The sequence below is a fragment of the Ictalurus punctatus genome, chromosome 14 (genome assembly GCF_001660625.3).
Source record: "Ictalurus punctatus breed USDA103 chromosome 14, Coco_2.0, whole genome shotgun sequence".
NCBI classification, from domain to species: domain Eukaryota; kingdom Metazoa; phylum Chordata; class Actinopteri; order Siluriformes; family Ictaluridae; genus Ictalurus; species Ictalurus punctatus.
In genome coordinates, this window is record NC_030429.2 from 26,991,926 (window position 1) to 27,006,722 (window position 14,797).

The 14,797-nt window shown below is 37.2% G+C and overlaps 2 protein-coding genes across 19 annotated transcripts in view; one reads left to right on the forward strand and one right to left on the reverse strand.

The window, feature by feature from the left end:
* Positions 1-1,115: 1,115 nt before the first annotated feature.
* The window catches only part of LOC108274794 (uncharacterized), a 588,939-nt gene continuing 575,257 nt past the window's right edge, over positions 1,116-14,797 (reverse strand). For 6 of the 17 annotated variants that reach the window (XM_053685862.1, XM_053685860.1, XM_053685849.1 and 3 more), the window contains 3 exons: positions 5,604-5,681; positions 5,481-5,537; positions 2,561-2,975 (listed from right to left, as the gene is read on the reverse strand). In XM_053685862.1, the coding sequence (XP_053541837.1) occupies positions 2,914-2,975; positions 5,481-5,537; positions 5,604-5,681 (197 nt within the window). In that variant the 3' untranslated portion in view covers positions 2,561-2,913. The other 11 variants (XM_053685859.1, XM_053685845.1, XM_053685834.1 and 8 more) reach the window with 4 other exon arrangements.
* LOC124627623 (uncharacterized) lies at positions 7,749-10,726 on the forward strand. 2 transcript variants are annotated; one of them, XM_053685873.1, is made up of 5 exons: positions 7,749-8,353; positions 8,522-8,875; positions 9,485-9,664; positions 9,900-9,934; positions 10,048-10,726. In XM_053685873.1, exons 1-5 carry the CDS (start codon positions 8,311-8,313, stop codon positions 10,102-10,104), a joined length of 669 nt encoding a protein of 222 aa, XP_053541848.1. In that variant the 5' UTR covers positions 7,749-8,310; the 3' UTR covers positions 10,105-10,726. The 2 variants fall into 2 exon arrangements, with proteins under 2 accessions (XP_053541848.1, XP_053541847.1); XM_053685872.1 differs by lacking the exons at positions 9,900-9,934; positions 10,048-10,726 and having other exon boundaries at positions 9,485-9,881.

The window sequence follows — 14,797 nt, forward strand, 5'->3', positions numbered from 1 at the left end:
CGTCTAAGGCTCTTATTGTTAACGACATCATTACTGATCAGGAATGTAATTTAATGTGTTTAACAGAAACTTGGATTAAACCAAACATAGCATTAAATGAAGCCAGTCCTCCGGGATACAGTTATGTACATCAGCCTCGTTCAACTGGTAGAGGAGGAGGTGTTGGTCTCATCCATAGTAAAAATCTAGTCGTCACACAAAAACCTAAATTTAACTCTTTTGAAATTCTTTATACCAGTATAAGTTATGTAGCCACAAAAAATAAGTCAATTCCTCTAATTATTATTTACAAACCCCCAGGGCCATATACTGAATTTCTTAGTGAATTTGCAGACTTTATCTCAAACCTGGTTGTGTCTGTAGACAAAGCATTAATCGTCGGAGACTTTAATATTCATTTTGATAACCTGGAAGACCCTCTAAGATTAGCGGTTGTGTCCATCTTAGATTCAGTAGGGATTAATCAGAATGTTATCGGGCCTACTCATAATGGTGGTCACACTCATGACCTCATACTAACATACGGACTAAGTATAGAAAATATTATCATTTTTCCGCAGTCTGAAGTTGTCTCAGACTATTATCTTATCTCGTTCATAATACGTATTGATCATAATATTTCCACCTCGCTAAAACGTACTGTTGTGGATAAAAATGACATGAAATAAACATGAGGGAGACCTAGTATCCAGTAAAGGGGAGAAGAAGAAAAGACGGGCACCAAGACACATAGAAGCGGTGTGAGGCGGATATTGACAAATTGGATTTACACTTTAAAGATCTTTAAGAGTAACACACTATGGTCTACTAGTCGAAGAGTCAAAAAGAAGTATAAGAGCTGAGGAGTGCAAACACACACACACACTCACTGACACACACACTCACACTCACTCTTGCACAGTCAAGGACGGGCATGTAGACATATCACACACACACATAAATAACTTTATAAGAATAATGAAAAGGAGTATTAAGATATTATAAGGGTAATATCTTATAATAATAGAAAACTCTTTATAAAATACAGAATAGTCGGATATGCAGGACAGTAGAACTGTAATGATATTATGAAGTAGGAAGTACAGTAGCGTTTTTCAAGCAGTATAACTATATATAAAATAGAGATATAGAGCAAATATGAAAATAAATTATAAACTAAAATACAGGAAAATGTAACTTACTAATAATTCAGATGGTGAAGATTCTTGTCTCGCAAGGAAGGCCTCAATTTTAAGAGAGAACTATGAGGAGCCATTTACTAGGGTAGCGCCCCCCCGCGAGATAATAGTAAGACCAAGGTCACTCTAGATTATTTTGTCTCTCCACTTTTGATTCTATGTGTAATTTGAAAAGCCCTGTTTTTTGAGCTAATAGTAAGTGGAATAGCCCTTTTTAAGAGTAAGGTAGATGAGCTCTTTTTTAACCCTATTGGTATTGATATCATAGTCTTCTTGAAACATATGGGTTATTTACTGTGTAAGTACAGTATAAATACTGGAGCTTAAGCTCAGGGTATCAGATCACTTCTGAGAATTCTCATCGGTGTGGATCTCGTGTGGTGGAACGGAACCAATAAATCTGGACCCTTACTTCTTCTCACTCACGGCTGGTGTCTTTTTTTCTATCTCCAACTGGGCTCAGAGGTAGATGTGAGTATTGGCTTCTAAGTTGAATTTTAAGTGTTTTTGGGTAATAGGCTAAATTTGAGCCAACAGTACCTACACATCAGCTACTGCACCGAACTTCATAAATACCCTCGCAGAAACATCAATTAGATTTGGATCACCGTCAGATCCCATAGAACTCGATCAGGAGACTGAAAGCTTGGAGTCAATTTGACCAGTGGACAAATGAGAACTTTACACCCTAAGACTGACGTAAAAGATAAAGTATAAAAGTGGGTCTTCAAAGAAGATTTGAACATAGCAATAGAGGGTGAAGATCTAACATGAACAATGGGATTATTCCAGATCCTGGGAGCAGCTACTGAGAAAACCCGGTCACCTTTGGCTTTAAAACATGAACAAGTAACTGAAAAGAATACTTGACTGGATGATCAGAGAGATCTTAAGGCTGTATTCGGGGTAAGGAGATCACACATGTACTGAGGATCAAGTCCATGCAAAGCTTTAAAATCAAACTGAAAAATGTTTAAATCGATGTGGAAATCCTTATTAAAGTCCTTGTTAAATTTAGCTGGTCTGCAAACTAGCGCACATAGAAAGGAGGGAGGAAAATCAACCTTGGAAAGCTGCACCATTAAAACAGTTCTTAAAAATTGTTGGTGTTCCACCTCCACGACCTACAGCTCTTGGAGAATTAAAAAAAAACAATCTAAAGAAGGAAGTTCCTTCAGGGCAGGAGAGTCACCAGGTCTCGCTCGCACGAGTGGCCAATATTTGCTCATCAACAGAGGTATCAGGGAGACTGGAAGTACAAAGTTTCCCTCATGAGGAGCGATGAACATAGCGTGGGTGACGAGCAATTCCCAGTGCGACACAGGTTTTGTAAACTCTGGCCGCCAGGCACGATGATGAATTCCAATGATAAACCTCTGCAGAATAAAACATTATAAAAAAGATATTGTGAAAAACAGCGCATAACAACTGTAGTTGACATGCCAGGAAAAAAGATTACAAAATAAAATGTCCATATGAAAATTAAAAGTCCATATGAAACATAAACTATGTAATCCAGGGTGCAAATTCACAACGTCGAACAGTATAATCCAGAAAGACAAACAAATATCAACCAAAAACACTTTAGAGCCTCAGCAGATAAACACACCAGTGTTCACACTTATTCACACGTAGGGTCAATGTAGCACAGCCAGTCCCCCTACTGGCATGTGTTTGGGAGGTGAGAGGAAACCTAGAGTTAGTGATATTACCAACTGTTGTGCTGGAAGTTGCATTACTCAGGATCTGTCCTGACTGGAATGTATCGGACAGCACCGTCCTTAAAAACCACAGAACCTGAAACAAAAGGATGCAGAACTATAAATTCCATGTTATTTTTACTGAATACATTCTACACCACTCGAATGTGTCTTTAATTGATCAGGATTAAACCCATCAGTGAAGGAAGGTGTTTCTTTTTTCCCCTCAAGATGATTCACTGTATATTTGAATCGGATATAAAATAATATAGAAGACATGTTTAAAAGCAGACAGTGAATCATTACAATATGTTGTACTTAATTTAAATCTCTGGAGAAGTGATGTGATGCAGAGCGATAAGATGCATTAAAGGTTTATTATAATTTTATTAGGACCGGCAAAGTTTACATGGTAATAATTACATTCTAATGCACGCAGCGAATGCAGCCAGTGTTCTGTTCTTCTGTTTGGAGTTCTTATCACCTGAAAATCACTCACTGATGCTGAGGATGGAACCTCATGAACAGCCTAAAGATCACCGTGAGATTACTGAGGATGGTACCACTTAAAAACCATGAAGATGGTTGTGGATGTTCTTGCTTGGATAGCCTTAGGACTGCAATTGTTAACAACAGTTTACACTCAAGTCTCCATCACTGAACAGCTAATATCTTCAGTTTGATACAATACACTTAAATTTAAGATTATAATGAATTCAGAAATAACTCAAGTTTCTCACAAGCTCATGAATTCCTGGTTACACTACTGAACTTTTCGATTGCACTGGTGTCACCCAGATGAGGATGGGTTCCCTTTTGAGTCCGGTTCCTCTCAAGGTTTTTTCATCATATTTTTGTTGAGTTTTTACTCACCACTGTCATCTCTGGCTCGCTCATTAGGGATACATTTATCAATTTAGATATTATTTAATTTAATTTAATTTAATTTAAATTTAGATATTTCTGTAAATACAGATAGAAATGATCTCAAACCAAAAGAAATCAATTTTAATTAAAAATATATCTGGATTTCTGTAAAGTTGCTTTGTGTCATGTCTATTCTTAAAAGTGCTATACACTGTAAATATAATTGTTTGATGTAACAGTGGTGGAGACGGATGAAAGTGCAGATTGTAGTTTAGTGAAAAAACAAACAATACAAATGTAGCTTAGAAACACTAAAACATGAAAACATGACGTCAAGGCAAAAACATACATAACTAAAGCAATGAACAGCAAGGGAAGACAGGCGCTAGACAATGGGTGAGGTGTCTCTGCAGAACAAAAACCATGTTTTCCAATTATTGGACAATTTCAAACCGGCATGAGAGTTTTTCAAGCCCCTAACCTGATTTGTTAAAATAACCCAAACCCTAACCATAACCGTAGTTTGGAAGGTTGAACAATGCCTATCCGGTCTGAAGACGCCCATTTATGTTCTGCAGAAACCTTTACTTGAGACATTGTGTGAGGTGCTAGACATGACTTACGTAATAGTGCTCATTAAACCCTAAATGTGAAACATGTGACATGATCAGTGAGGTGCAATGGCTGATGGGAAACGTAGTTCAGTGCAGATTATTTTGGCATAATCCTACCATTCGGTGTAAAGCAAAAACAAAAGAATTTGTCGTTTCAATACTTTCGGAGGGGACTGTGTAAGCTTTGGGAATTACACTAATATGTAAATAAGTACCAGGTGTGCGTGTTAACATCATGCCTAATATTGTAAATGTCATTAGTAACCGCTGTGGAGAGTTTGTTAGGGGGAATAAAATGTTGGTTAAAGACCTAATGTCAAAAGGCACCAATAAATGATCTCCCATTCTTTATAGTGAGTATGAGTAGAGCTTAAATGAAAAGAAGAAGAAGTCAAGTAAAGACTTTCACATGATGCTGAGGATACCCCTTTTAGCAGTGCAGTCACATAAAGAGAGTAGCACAGGAAATGCTTCTTTATTGCTCTGAATGTGACCACACACTGTTCAGAGGGTCCACACCAATTCTGTCAATAATCTCTTCAGTAACATGGGTCTCGTCACATTCATGTAATTATCAGGTTTCTGTGTTAGTGAACACAAGTAGGTTCAGGGGGTGTAACAAGGCCAGATCAAGACAAGAGATAAAGTGAGTAAGGAGACAGTTTACAGCTGTCATCAGGTGCAGAACAACTTTTTCTAATTGCTGTCATTTATTATAATGTTTGTTAAATAGCAATGAAAACAAATACATCCTCAAGTTTAGGGCTAATAAGAAAACAAGGATGAATTAGATAGTTATTGAGTATGATGCTGTTTGGGTTAAAAAGCACTTTCGGATAGCATGGGCAGCAGTGGATCAGGTGGTACAGCGGGTCGTGCACTAATCGTAGGGTTGGCGGTTCGATTCCCGGCCCACATGACTCCACATGCCGAAGTGTCCTTGGGCAAGACACTGAACCCCAAGTTGCTCCCGATGGCAAGTTAACGCCTTGCATGGCAGCTCTGCTACCATTTGTGTGTGAATGGGTGAATGAGACACAGTGTAAAGCACTTTGGATAAAAGCGCTATATAAGTGCACCATTTAACATCTTGTGGATTAGTGTTTCCATCTGATACTCACCATGATCGTCCGGTGATGTGTTCTGCAGATCTTCTCCTTGATCATTTGGATTTTCATCTGAAACAAAGTTAAGTTTAGTGGTTAAAGAACATTTACAAGGGTTAAAACAGCAATGATTCTCACCTTGACTTGTGTTTGCAGGATTTATTTGTGTATTAGGCAGCGAGTAGGTGTGTGGAGGATCAGGGTGTCTGCGGTTTTCTGCAGAAAAAAAAATCCCAAGTGAACTCACTTCAGAATCTTAATAATGGGTTAAGTCTAGTTAATTTACTGTGAAAATGATCTGTATGTGAAAGCAATGCAGAAGCTGTCATTTTATTCCTTGTAAACATTTACATGGATTTCTTTGTAAGAATAAATCACATCAGTCTTGTACAAAAATTTAAACATCCTTAAAAACTGTCAAAGTGACAAAAGTTATGTTTAATTTAGCTTCTGTAGCAGCCCTCTGGTTTAATTCTGCTAAAGAATTAAACACCATGTAACAGCTTTGTGGTAAACACAGCGTCCTCCTCTAATCATACGGTGCTACTCACGGTTTCTTCTTCTTATATACCAGTACAGCACAGCAACAATCACTCCAATCACTGCAATCACTGCAATAGTCCCAGTTACTCCTACTCCTACTCCTGACCAAAACCCGGCTAAAGGAAAGAAAGATCAGATGAACAATTGTGTTATAAAATACAGGTCGAGCAAAAACTACTACAGCTGTTGTTTATCCTAACAGTCACCCCACCTATAATCACAATTATATGACTTATTCAACAAATGTCTTTATGTACTGTATAATCACATTTATGAAATCACAACACAGTTAAACATTACACATCACATTTTGTCCATTTTTCCAATAATGAAATACGGATGTTTTATTTATGAGCAAAAATATTTTGTCTCTACTGTAACAAAATGAACACTTAACATCTGTTATCATGAAATAACTAGAGTGCTATTACAGATGCTCTCATATAATTATTAATTGTTAATAACCCAGTGTTTCATGTTTTGAGTAAATAATGCTACAGGGATACCAGAATTATAAGATTATAAGCTCGAGAACGTGTTTTTTGTTGTTGTTTTAAATAATAAGTAATAAGTAGGTAATGGGATGGTAAAACTGGTTTGTACTTGTTTACAAACAACACATCAATTTTCTAATGTGTACTCAATAATAATCAGTAACTGTAGCAGTGACATATTACCATATTAAAATTACCCATAAATGTAACTTTTCCAGTTAAAATATCATAATATGAATATCATTTAACGTTGAGTAATATCAAACAATTAGACATTATAGTGTACTTTTTAAACTTTACACCATTTTAGTCTCTTACAGCCAAAACATCTGCTTATTACACCAGTGCTTCCAAAATTAACATTTTTAATATAAAGTTTTCTATAAATATTATTATAATGATTATAAATCAATATTTAGTAAGAACTAGAAATAAATACCAACTTTTAACCATTACTGTACTAGTTTACCATTTTGTGTACCATTTATTGTATTAAACTTAAAATAATTGTTGGAAGGGCTGGAATGTTTAAGTTAAGTTCACTTAAGTTATCGAGTAAACATTAATTTTGTTAAGGCAACCACTTTCAAATTTTTAAGTAAAATAAACTTATCTGGGTTTACAGTGTGCAGCTCCACACTAATTTAAAGTCAGAACCACATATGGGTTTAATGGTCTGGCCACATAAGTTTGGCCATGTATTATAATTAACCAAGTTAGAAAATAAAACAACAAAAATAACAAAAAAAAAAAAAAAAAAAACAAGAACAGAATTCATTAGGGAGTAAAAATGTCCAGTGAACGTAACATACTGAAATAAATGGAATGAATGTTACTGGTTGTATAAGAAATTAAATCTGCTTTACAGATAATTAAATACACAAGTATATCTCACCTCTGGGAACTTCCTTTTCAGCTTTACGCTCTTCATTCTGTTTTTCTGTAAGAGAAAAAACATTTGATCATCTTGGTACAATCACAGCTCTTCTGTGTGAACTCTTCTCAATGACGCTAAAGTGTTTTACTTTGTACCTGTAGATCAGGGACACATGTAGGTCAGGTCACTACTAATGTAGCTCAGTGTTTACATTCTCAGTCTTACCTTTAACTCCAGTACTGTTTTAACATGCCTTATTAACTCACCCTCTCCACTAAAATAAAAGCTTTCATATTAGTAACACTATAATATGTGATTAAAATAAATGATCAAATATTTTAGAATAATGTCAACTGAATATTTTGACAATGAATATCATTTAAATAGTATTTCATAGGTAATACATTGTACAAATAACCAAGAGAATGATTTCAGCTCCACTGTTCCTGCTGTCTGGGGTAAAGATTAGTCTCAGACATTTATTTATTTATTTATCAGACGACTAAATCGTGGTCAAAATCGTACAGTGTGAACCGGCTTAAGTATTTATGCTCAGCTGTTGCTTATAAATCCAAACATTTCTGCATATTGCAGCTAAATATCAGTTAAAACAATATGATTTATGATTTATTCTGCTAGCATGGATCTGTCCCTCTTCTGACATACGCTCAGGGTCTTATTGTGCTAAAATGTTTTTCCTTCAGCCTGCTAGGATGTTCATGTTAGCATTGTTGGTGGATCGTGTAAAGAAAATAAACTGATAAAATGATGAATGTGCTCGGATCTGTACGCACCGTCTAAGAAGAACACCGGTGATGTGAGCAGATTATTGGACTGACAAAATACAGAACAGGATGTAGGACCGTGTGGCTAAAACCAGATGTGAAACAGCAGCACTTGTCCTCAGAGCGCTGGAGGGAGTGTGTGAGAAATGGCCAAACTCCTGTCTACATTTCTTCTACAGATGCTGTTTGGTGAGTTCATACACACATTAGCAGATGATCAGATAGTAAACTATAAAAGACTGTTATTAGCCGCTGTAGCTGTGAAAGTGTGAGTAATGTTCAGGACTCTGAATGTATTAATGCACTATAGCTGGTTTGGACAGTCATGATGAATCTGCTCTCTTGTTGTTCCTTCAGGTTTCTTTACACCGTGTTTCCTTGAGATCGCTTCAACTGATCATTTATCTGTCCGTCCTGGAGAGAACGTCACCCTGCTCTGTAACATCACTAATTATTCTGAGATATCGTGGTATCGACTGAGATCTGAGGAGGTGAAGCTGCTGATATCTGCTGAGAAATCTAAGCTGAAGAAAACCTTTTCCCTCAGTTATAATGTGAACAAGAGTCACTTTGATATAACAGAAAGCAGCAGTTCAGTCACTTTAGTGATTATTGGAGTTAGAGAGACAGATCTGGGATTTTATTTCTGTGGAGGTCGAAACAGAACGACACACATTCAGTTTGGGAAATTCATCAGACTGGACTTTACAGGTGGGTGCCAATACTTTATTCAGTCTGATTATTGCTATTTAATTTCGTTTTAGTTCGTGTGTTTATTTTTCATAATATTATTGATATCTTGTGTATTATTTCAAGGATTATTTTTATGAACAAACAGTAAAATCTCGCGCACCTGACACTCCAGACTTTTTAAAGTTCTGCTAATCTGGACATTATTTCCTCTCTGGCTTCGTTTTCTTCAAGGGTTCTTTATTTTGTTCAGCCACACTTTAAAGAGCAGTGTTGAGAATGTTGTTGAACTGTGAGAAGATCAGTTCAGTGTGGAGGAGAAAAGTGTTTCAAATAGTGACTCATGTCCCAAATTCATGACTGAGAGAAACCTTAATAAAAGAAAAATATAAGGAGATATCAGTACAGATGTGGTGAGCTGAAACTACTGTGATGATTAATAAAGCAGAAAAGAAAACAGTTTTCTCTCGGTTATTGTTGTTGTTGTTTATTGTTACACAGTGTATAAGTGACAGCCTGATTGTTGTGTGTTTAACTCTAAATTAAAGTTATAAAAGATATCAGAATGTCCTCTGATACACTTTCCTCTCAGATACTTTACTGATATCTCTGTGTTCCTCTGCGTTTCAGCTGATCAGCATCATGAGACTGATCAGTATGACGAGATTGACTACTCATACACATTCCCTAACCCTCAGCACTCTGGTCTTACACACTGTGGAATTATTATTATAATCCTATCATGTGTGTGTGCGGTCTTTGTTTCAATAAGCATCATCTGCTCCTCTCTGTACTGTTCCACGCTACAAGGTGAGAACTTACAGCCTGAAGACCAACATTTACACCGTTCACCCTGTCACACACACTTCCCTTTATTTACGACACTTCCTGTTGTTCCAGGCCGTGCAGCAGCCCTTATACACTAGTGCAGAATGAATGTGTAATGAAAACGTTAGTGATTGTAAAAAGCTGTGTAGTGAAATCTGTGTGTTTGACATTTTTGAGATTGTCGTCTTTGTCCATGTTAAATTCTCTTATTTTTCAGATAAGTGTTCTTCCACTGGGGACTCAAACGAGAAGGTACCAGAAAAACGATGAAATGATGAAATGTAGTTGATGGAAGTCAGCGCTGAGATCATGTCACTATTAAAGCAGACTAATAACGTCACATTATCAGATGTTTCTCTCTGCAGGAAGTGGACCTGCACCTGTCTGATTTGACCTCTGTGACCTACACAAGTGTCTCCTGACGGCCCAGAAAACATCAGCAGCATGAGGATCAGAATCAGCAGAGAACCTGCTACGATCCCATCGACCTCGCATACATCAAGTACTCACTAATAATCCGTGTGGTCTGAAGATTAATGACTTCCTGTTCTGCCCCCAAAAGCATGTTATCTGGGTGATTCCCCAACTGTGCCGTCATTCAGCTCTCGTAACTCTTAAACTTCAATTTTTAAATAATTGTTCAACAATGAATCGAGGAAAACGTTCCTTTAACTATTCAAAAATGTCTTAACTTCAAACAACAACAACAAAATATTTACAAGGAGTCTCTGGTACATTTTGCTCTTAAAAGAGTTCCAAGGTTAAAAGTAGTGATGTTAAAGCTTCATGAAGAGTTGAAGCATTAAAGCCAGATGTGTTGAAGATGTTTGTTTCTTTGGGCTATAAGTGCACACTAGAGCTCTAGTGGTTAAAAGACTTTAGTCCTGTGTAACATGTAACACTGCACTGTGTGTACAGGCCAATACGAAGTAAATGACTGATATAATCAATATCAAATAAATGAATTCCTGAAGGTGAATTACTGTGTTTATTTTACTCCAGACAAAAGCCCAAAGCTTTATATAAACACATGTGAAACGTGGACAGAGACGTGCTGCAGCTTCCTGCTTTTATTTCGGTCTTTTTTCTTTTTTTTAAATAAACATTATAATGCTAATAGTTCCACATTATTTGCACTGCTTTTATAGAACTTTAATCTGTTCTTGTCTATAAGATTAAAATGTAGGGAGGAATATTATGTTTCAGCTGCTCAGTATTTCGTTAAACAGGCAGTGAATGGCTCTACTGAGATTGAATATGGCTTGTACAAAGTCAGAGGGTGATGAGGTGTGTGTGTGTGTGTGTGTGTGTGTGTGTGTGTGTGTGTGTGTGTGTGTGTGTGTGAGTGTGTGTGAGTGTGTGTTTTTTGGGAAAGTAACTATTTCTACTGTAATTAATCCAGATTAATTTAATAAAATATTGTAGTAACCTCAGGGCTAAAGCCACTACATCTTATTGTTAGCCAGTTATTTACCTTCTTTATTCTACACTTGATATAATTTTCTGCCCACTTTAAAATGCTACTCATTGCAGAATGATGCCGGTAGGTGGCGATATTTACTGACTGGAAGAAGAAAGTCATACATATAAATCTTAGTCCACAAAACAGGACAGGTCTTGAACTTTATTTTATATCTTTATTTGAAGAGAGATTAAATGTCAGTTATCAGATTCTGATGGAGGGTTAAATCTTTCTTCTAATCCCTGTAAAACTCTTTAGATTTTAATACGGTCTGTTAAACCTGACTGCAAATTAATTTTAAGAAATTATAGATTTATAATAGACATATTAAACATTACAGCATTTTGTTATTACTCCTCACTGAACATAGCAGATGAGAATATTAAGTGAGATCTTGTGTCTCAGTTCAGAAGAAAAAGAATCGATTGTATTTTACCCAGTTGTTGGTTATTTCCTGTTCAGGACATGTGGTTTTAGTATCATTGTGGTTTCAGTGTTTGATCAAAACAGGGCCTCAGAACCACAGTAACGTGTTTTATTCGGTTTCTGAATTCTCGATAAAGGTTTTCAGTATAATCCCCCATTAGAGCATTTAGACAATGAGTATTCATTATAGCACGATCTACATTGTGTATTTTGCTCCCTGATTAACAACCAACGTTCAGGAGTTCATACTGAAGATCCCCTTCCTGTTAAACGTCTTCAGCAAGCACCACTTACACTCAAATATATTCAAGGGCGTAACCATGGTATGGACCATGTTGGGGGTCCAAGTTCATCCAAAGTTTGATACTGAAAATTTGCATATTTAGAACATAGTTGTATGATTACAGTTATCGTTTGAATTCAGGTGATGTCTGAGTGATAGAAGCTCCCACAGCTTGGGGAAACTGTAGGGTGCTGTGGACGTCCGGTGGGCAGATGTATTCTCTGCTCCATAACCTACCATGAAACCCACCACAACAAGTAGAGACGAGCTAAGATGTGTGCAGGCAAACCACACACGCTAACATTTAAACACGCCATCACGACTTTTAAACAAACTCAGAAAGGACGGCTACCTATGAAACTAAATTCAACACTATATATGTTGTGAATACAATTTCCCCACGGATGATTCCAAGCAATGCTGTGCTGCCTGCATCGTGACCAGGTGCCATTATGTTCCCAGAAGAGCAATGACAGGCTTAGATGATCATTTTAATTTGATAAACTGAATACTGTGTTTGTGTACCTGGTGTCATTTATTTGGTGGGTCCTGTTATGATCTGCTGCAGGTCAGACCACAACATTTCATACCAAAGCAACTCTCTCTCTCTCTCTCTCTCTCTCTCTCTCTCACACACACACACACACACACACACACACACACACACACACACACACACACACACACACACACACACACACACACACACAGAGTACTAAATAGTCAGATTTTTATTCTGATTTCTGGGACAGTGAGTGTAAGTGTAAACTAGTAAAGAATGAACAGTCAGTGATGTTTATATTCACTGTACAGTCTATCAGTGATTTTATGTATCTCTGATTCCACTTAATTATTTAAATCAGTAAGATAACTGAGTGCCTCTGTATTCAGAAGGTACGTCCTGATCTGTTCTTTTCTTCTACCCAGTTGTGGGCTATTTCCTGTTCACAGTGTGTGGTTATTAACATCACCACAGAACTGCATGGTGTCATTACTCTTTCATGCAGAGCAGATCTTCCTCAGTTTCTGTATTCTCAATTCCCTATAAGAATATTTAACATGATTACTTGGCTTTTTTGTTGAGGTGTGTAGGGGAGAGCGGGCACAACCTAACACTTTTTGCTTTCTCACATTTGTGGAAAAGTACTTAGGGTTCAACGCATTTTTCTTTTCTTTTTTTACATTAATTTTATAAATGTCTGGTACAAATATTTTGTCTTTTAAAAAAAAAAAAAAATACATGTACACTTTTCATTTTTTAACCAGAAAGAAGAGAAGATAAATGTTAGAAGGTGCCCCATAGGTGGGTCACATTGTAACATGTGCGGTTCATTTTAACCATATGACAGTTTAAAATCCCCCTCTAACAATTTAATCTGATTTAATTAAAAACATACACGATAAACTATGATATTATGTCAGTAAAACATTTATTAACTTATAAAATCATAAAGTCTTATGAAATAATGTACATTTACATACAACAAGTTTTAATGCTTGACAATGAACACAGAAAAAAGACACCATAATGAAGACAAAGTCTGCGTCCGAAATCGTTAACTGTGACAGTACCTACTGCACGGCCATTGAAACAGTACGCACTAATCAGTATGTGTGTGTAGTATGAATACAATCCTGGACATACATCTGCCATGTTGGCATTGTCATGTGACCTTCAACATCATCATAAACACAAAAATCTTAAAGGGACCCCCAGATTAAAGCAACCGCTATAACGGCAAAATGATTTATATCATTCTTACAGTTTTCATCTGCGTTTACAGTGTTTGTGAGGACAGCACAGCGGGGACACCGGGCAGCTGCTCAGAGATCACGACTTCACAAAGAAGTTTTATTTTTTGGTAAATAAGTAAATAAATGGCGTGCTTATATAGCACTTTTATCCAAAGCGCTTTACACTGTGTCGCAGTCACCCATTCACACACACACTCACATCAGGAGCAACTTGGGGTTCAGTGTTTTGCCCAAGGACACTTCCACATGTGGGCCTGGAATCGAGCCAGCAACCCTACGATTAGTGGACAACCCGCTCTACCACCTGAGCCACAGCCGCCCTTTATTAATGTAAGTATTAGCACCTATCTGTCTAAAATTTACCTCAGATTTGGTTCCTCGACTCACACAAAGGGGTTTGTTAACAGAATAATGACTAATGCCAACGAATTGAAATGAATTTATTTACTGTATTTGTCATACCACACGATATATACACGAATGAATGAACACATACACTAACCAAACACAGCAAATAAAAATGTATGCATCTATAGGCAAGCAAAAAATAATAATGAATGAATAAAAAAAATCAGTAAACATGAATAAAAATGAAAGATTAAATGAATACAAAAAAGCAAACTTATTCAAACGAACTATTCTAACAAACTATGTACATATTTACAGACTGTGAGCCCCACATCCTACAGCTACCTCAACACAGCTGTGCCAATCCTGCAGCTGTATTTTGATGAGGCAGCTGACCTTCGTTGTGAACTCCGGCTTTCTCAGTAGTCCATCAAGGCCCTCATCACTGCCCTAAAGTCCAATTCCAAATTGAGGAGAGTGATTGCTTTGCCCACCGCAGATGACCTGGAGGCAGTTGGTGCAGGTTTTGCACAGCTGGTTGGGTCTCCATCGTCTGTGTGGCAGGTGGTGCAAGAGACAGCTGTCACATCCGAATTAAACCACCAGCAAATAACTCCCAATGTTATTTCAGTAGGAAGCTGTTCCACTCAGTCCTGTTGCAGGACATCACCAGCCACCAGGGGAATTTCATGGAAATCTTTGTCTGGTATCGTGGGTCTGTCCTTGATGCCAGGGTGCTGAAGAACAGCCCTGTGTACACAGGCAGGCTGTACCCTCCTGCAGGAAGGTATCTCGTGTGCAGAACATCGTTACGCGAGCTTTTGGGATGCTCAAAACACGC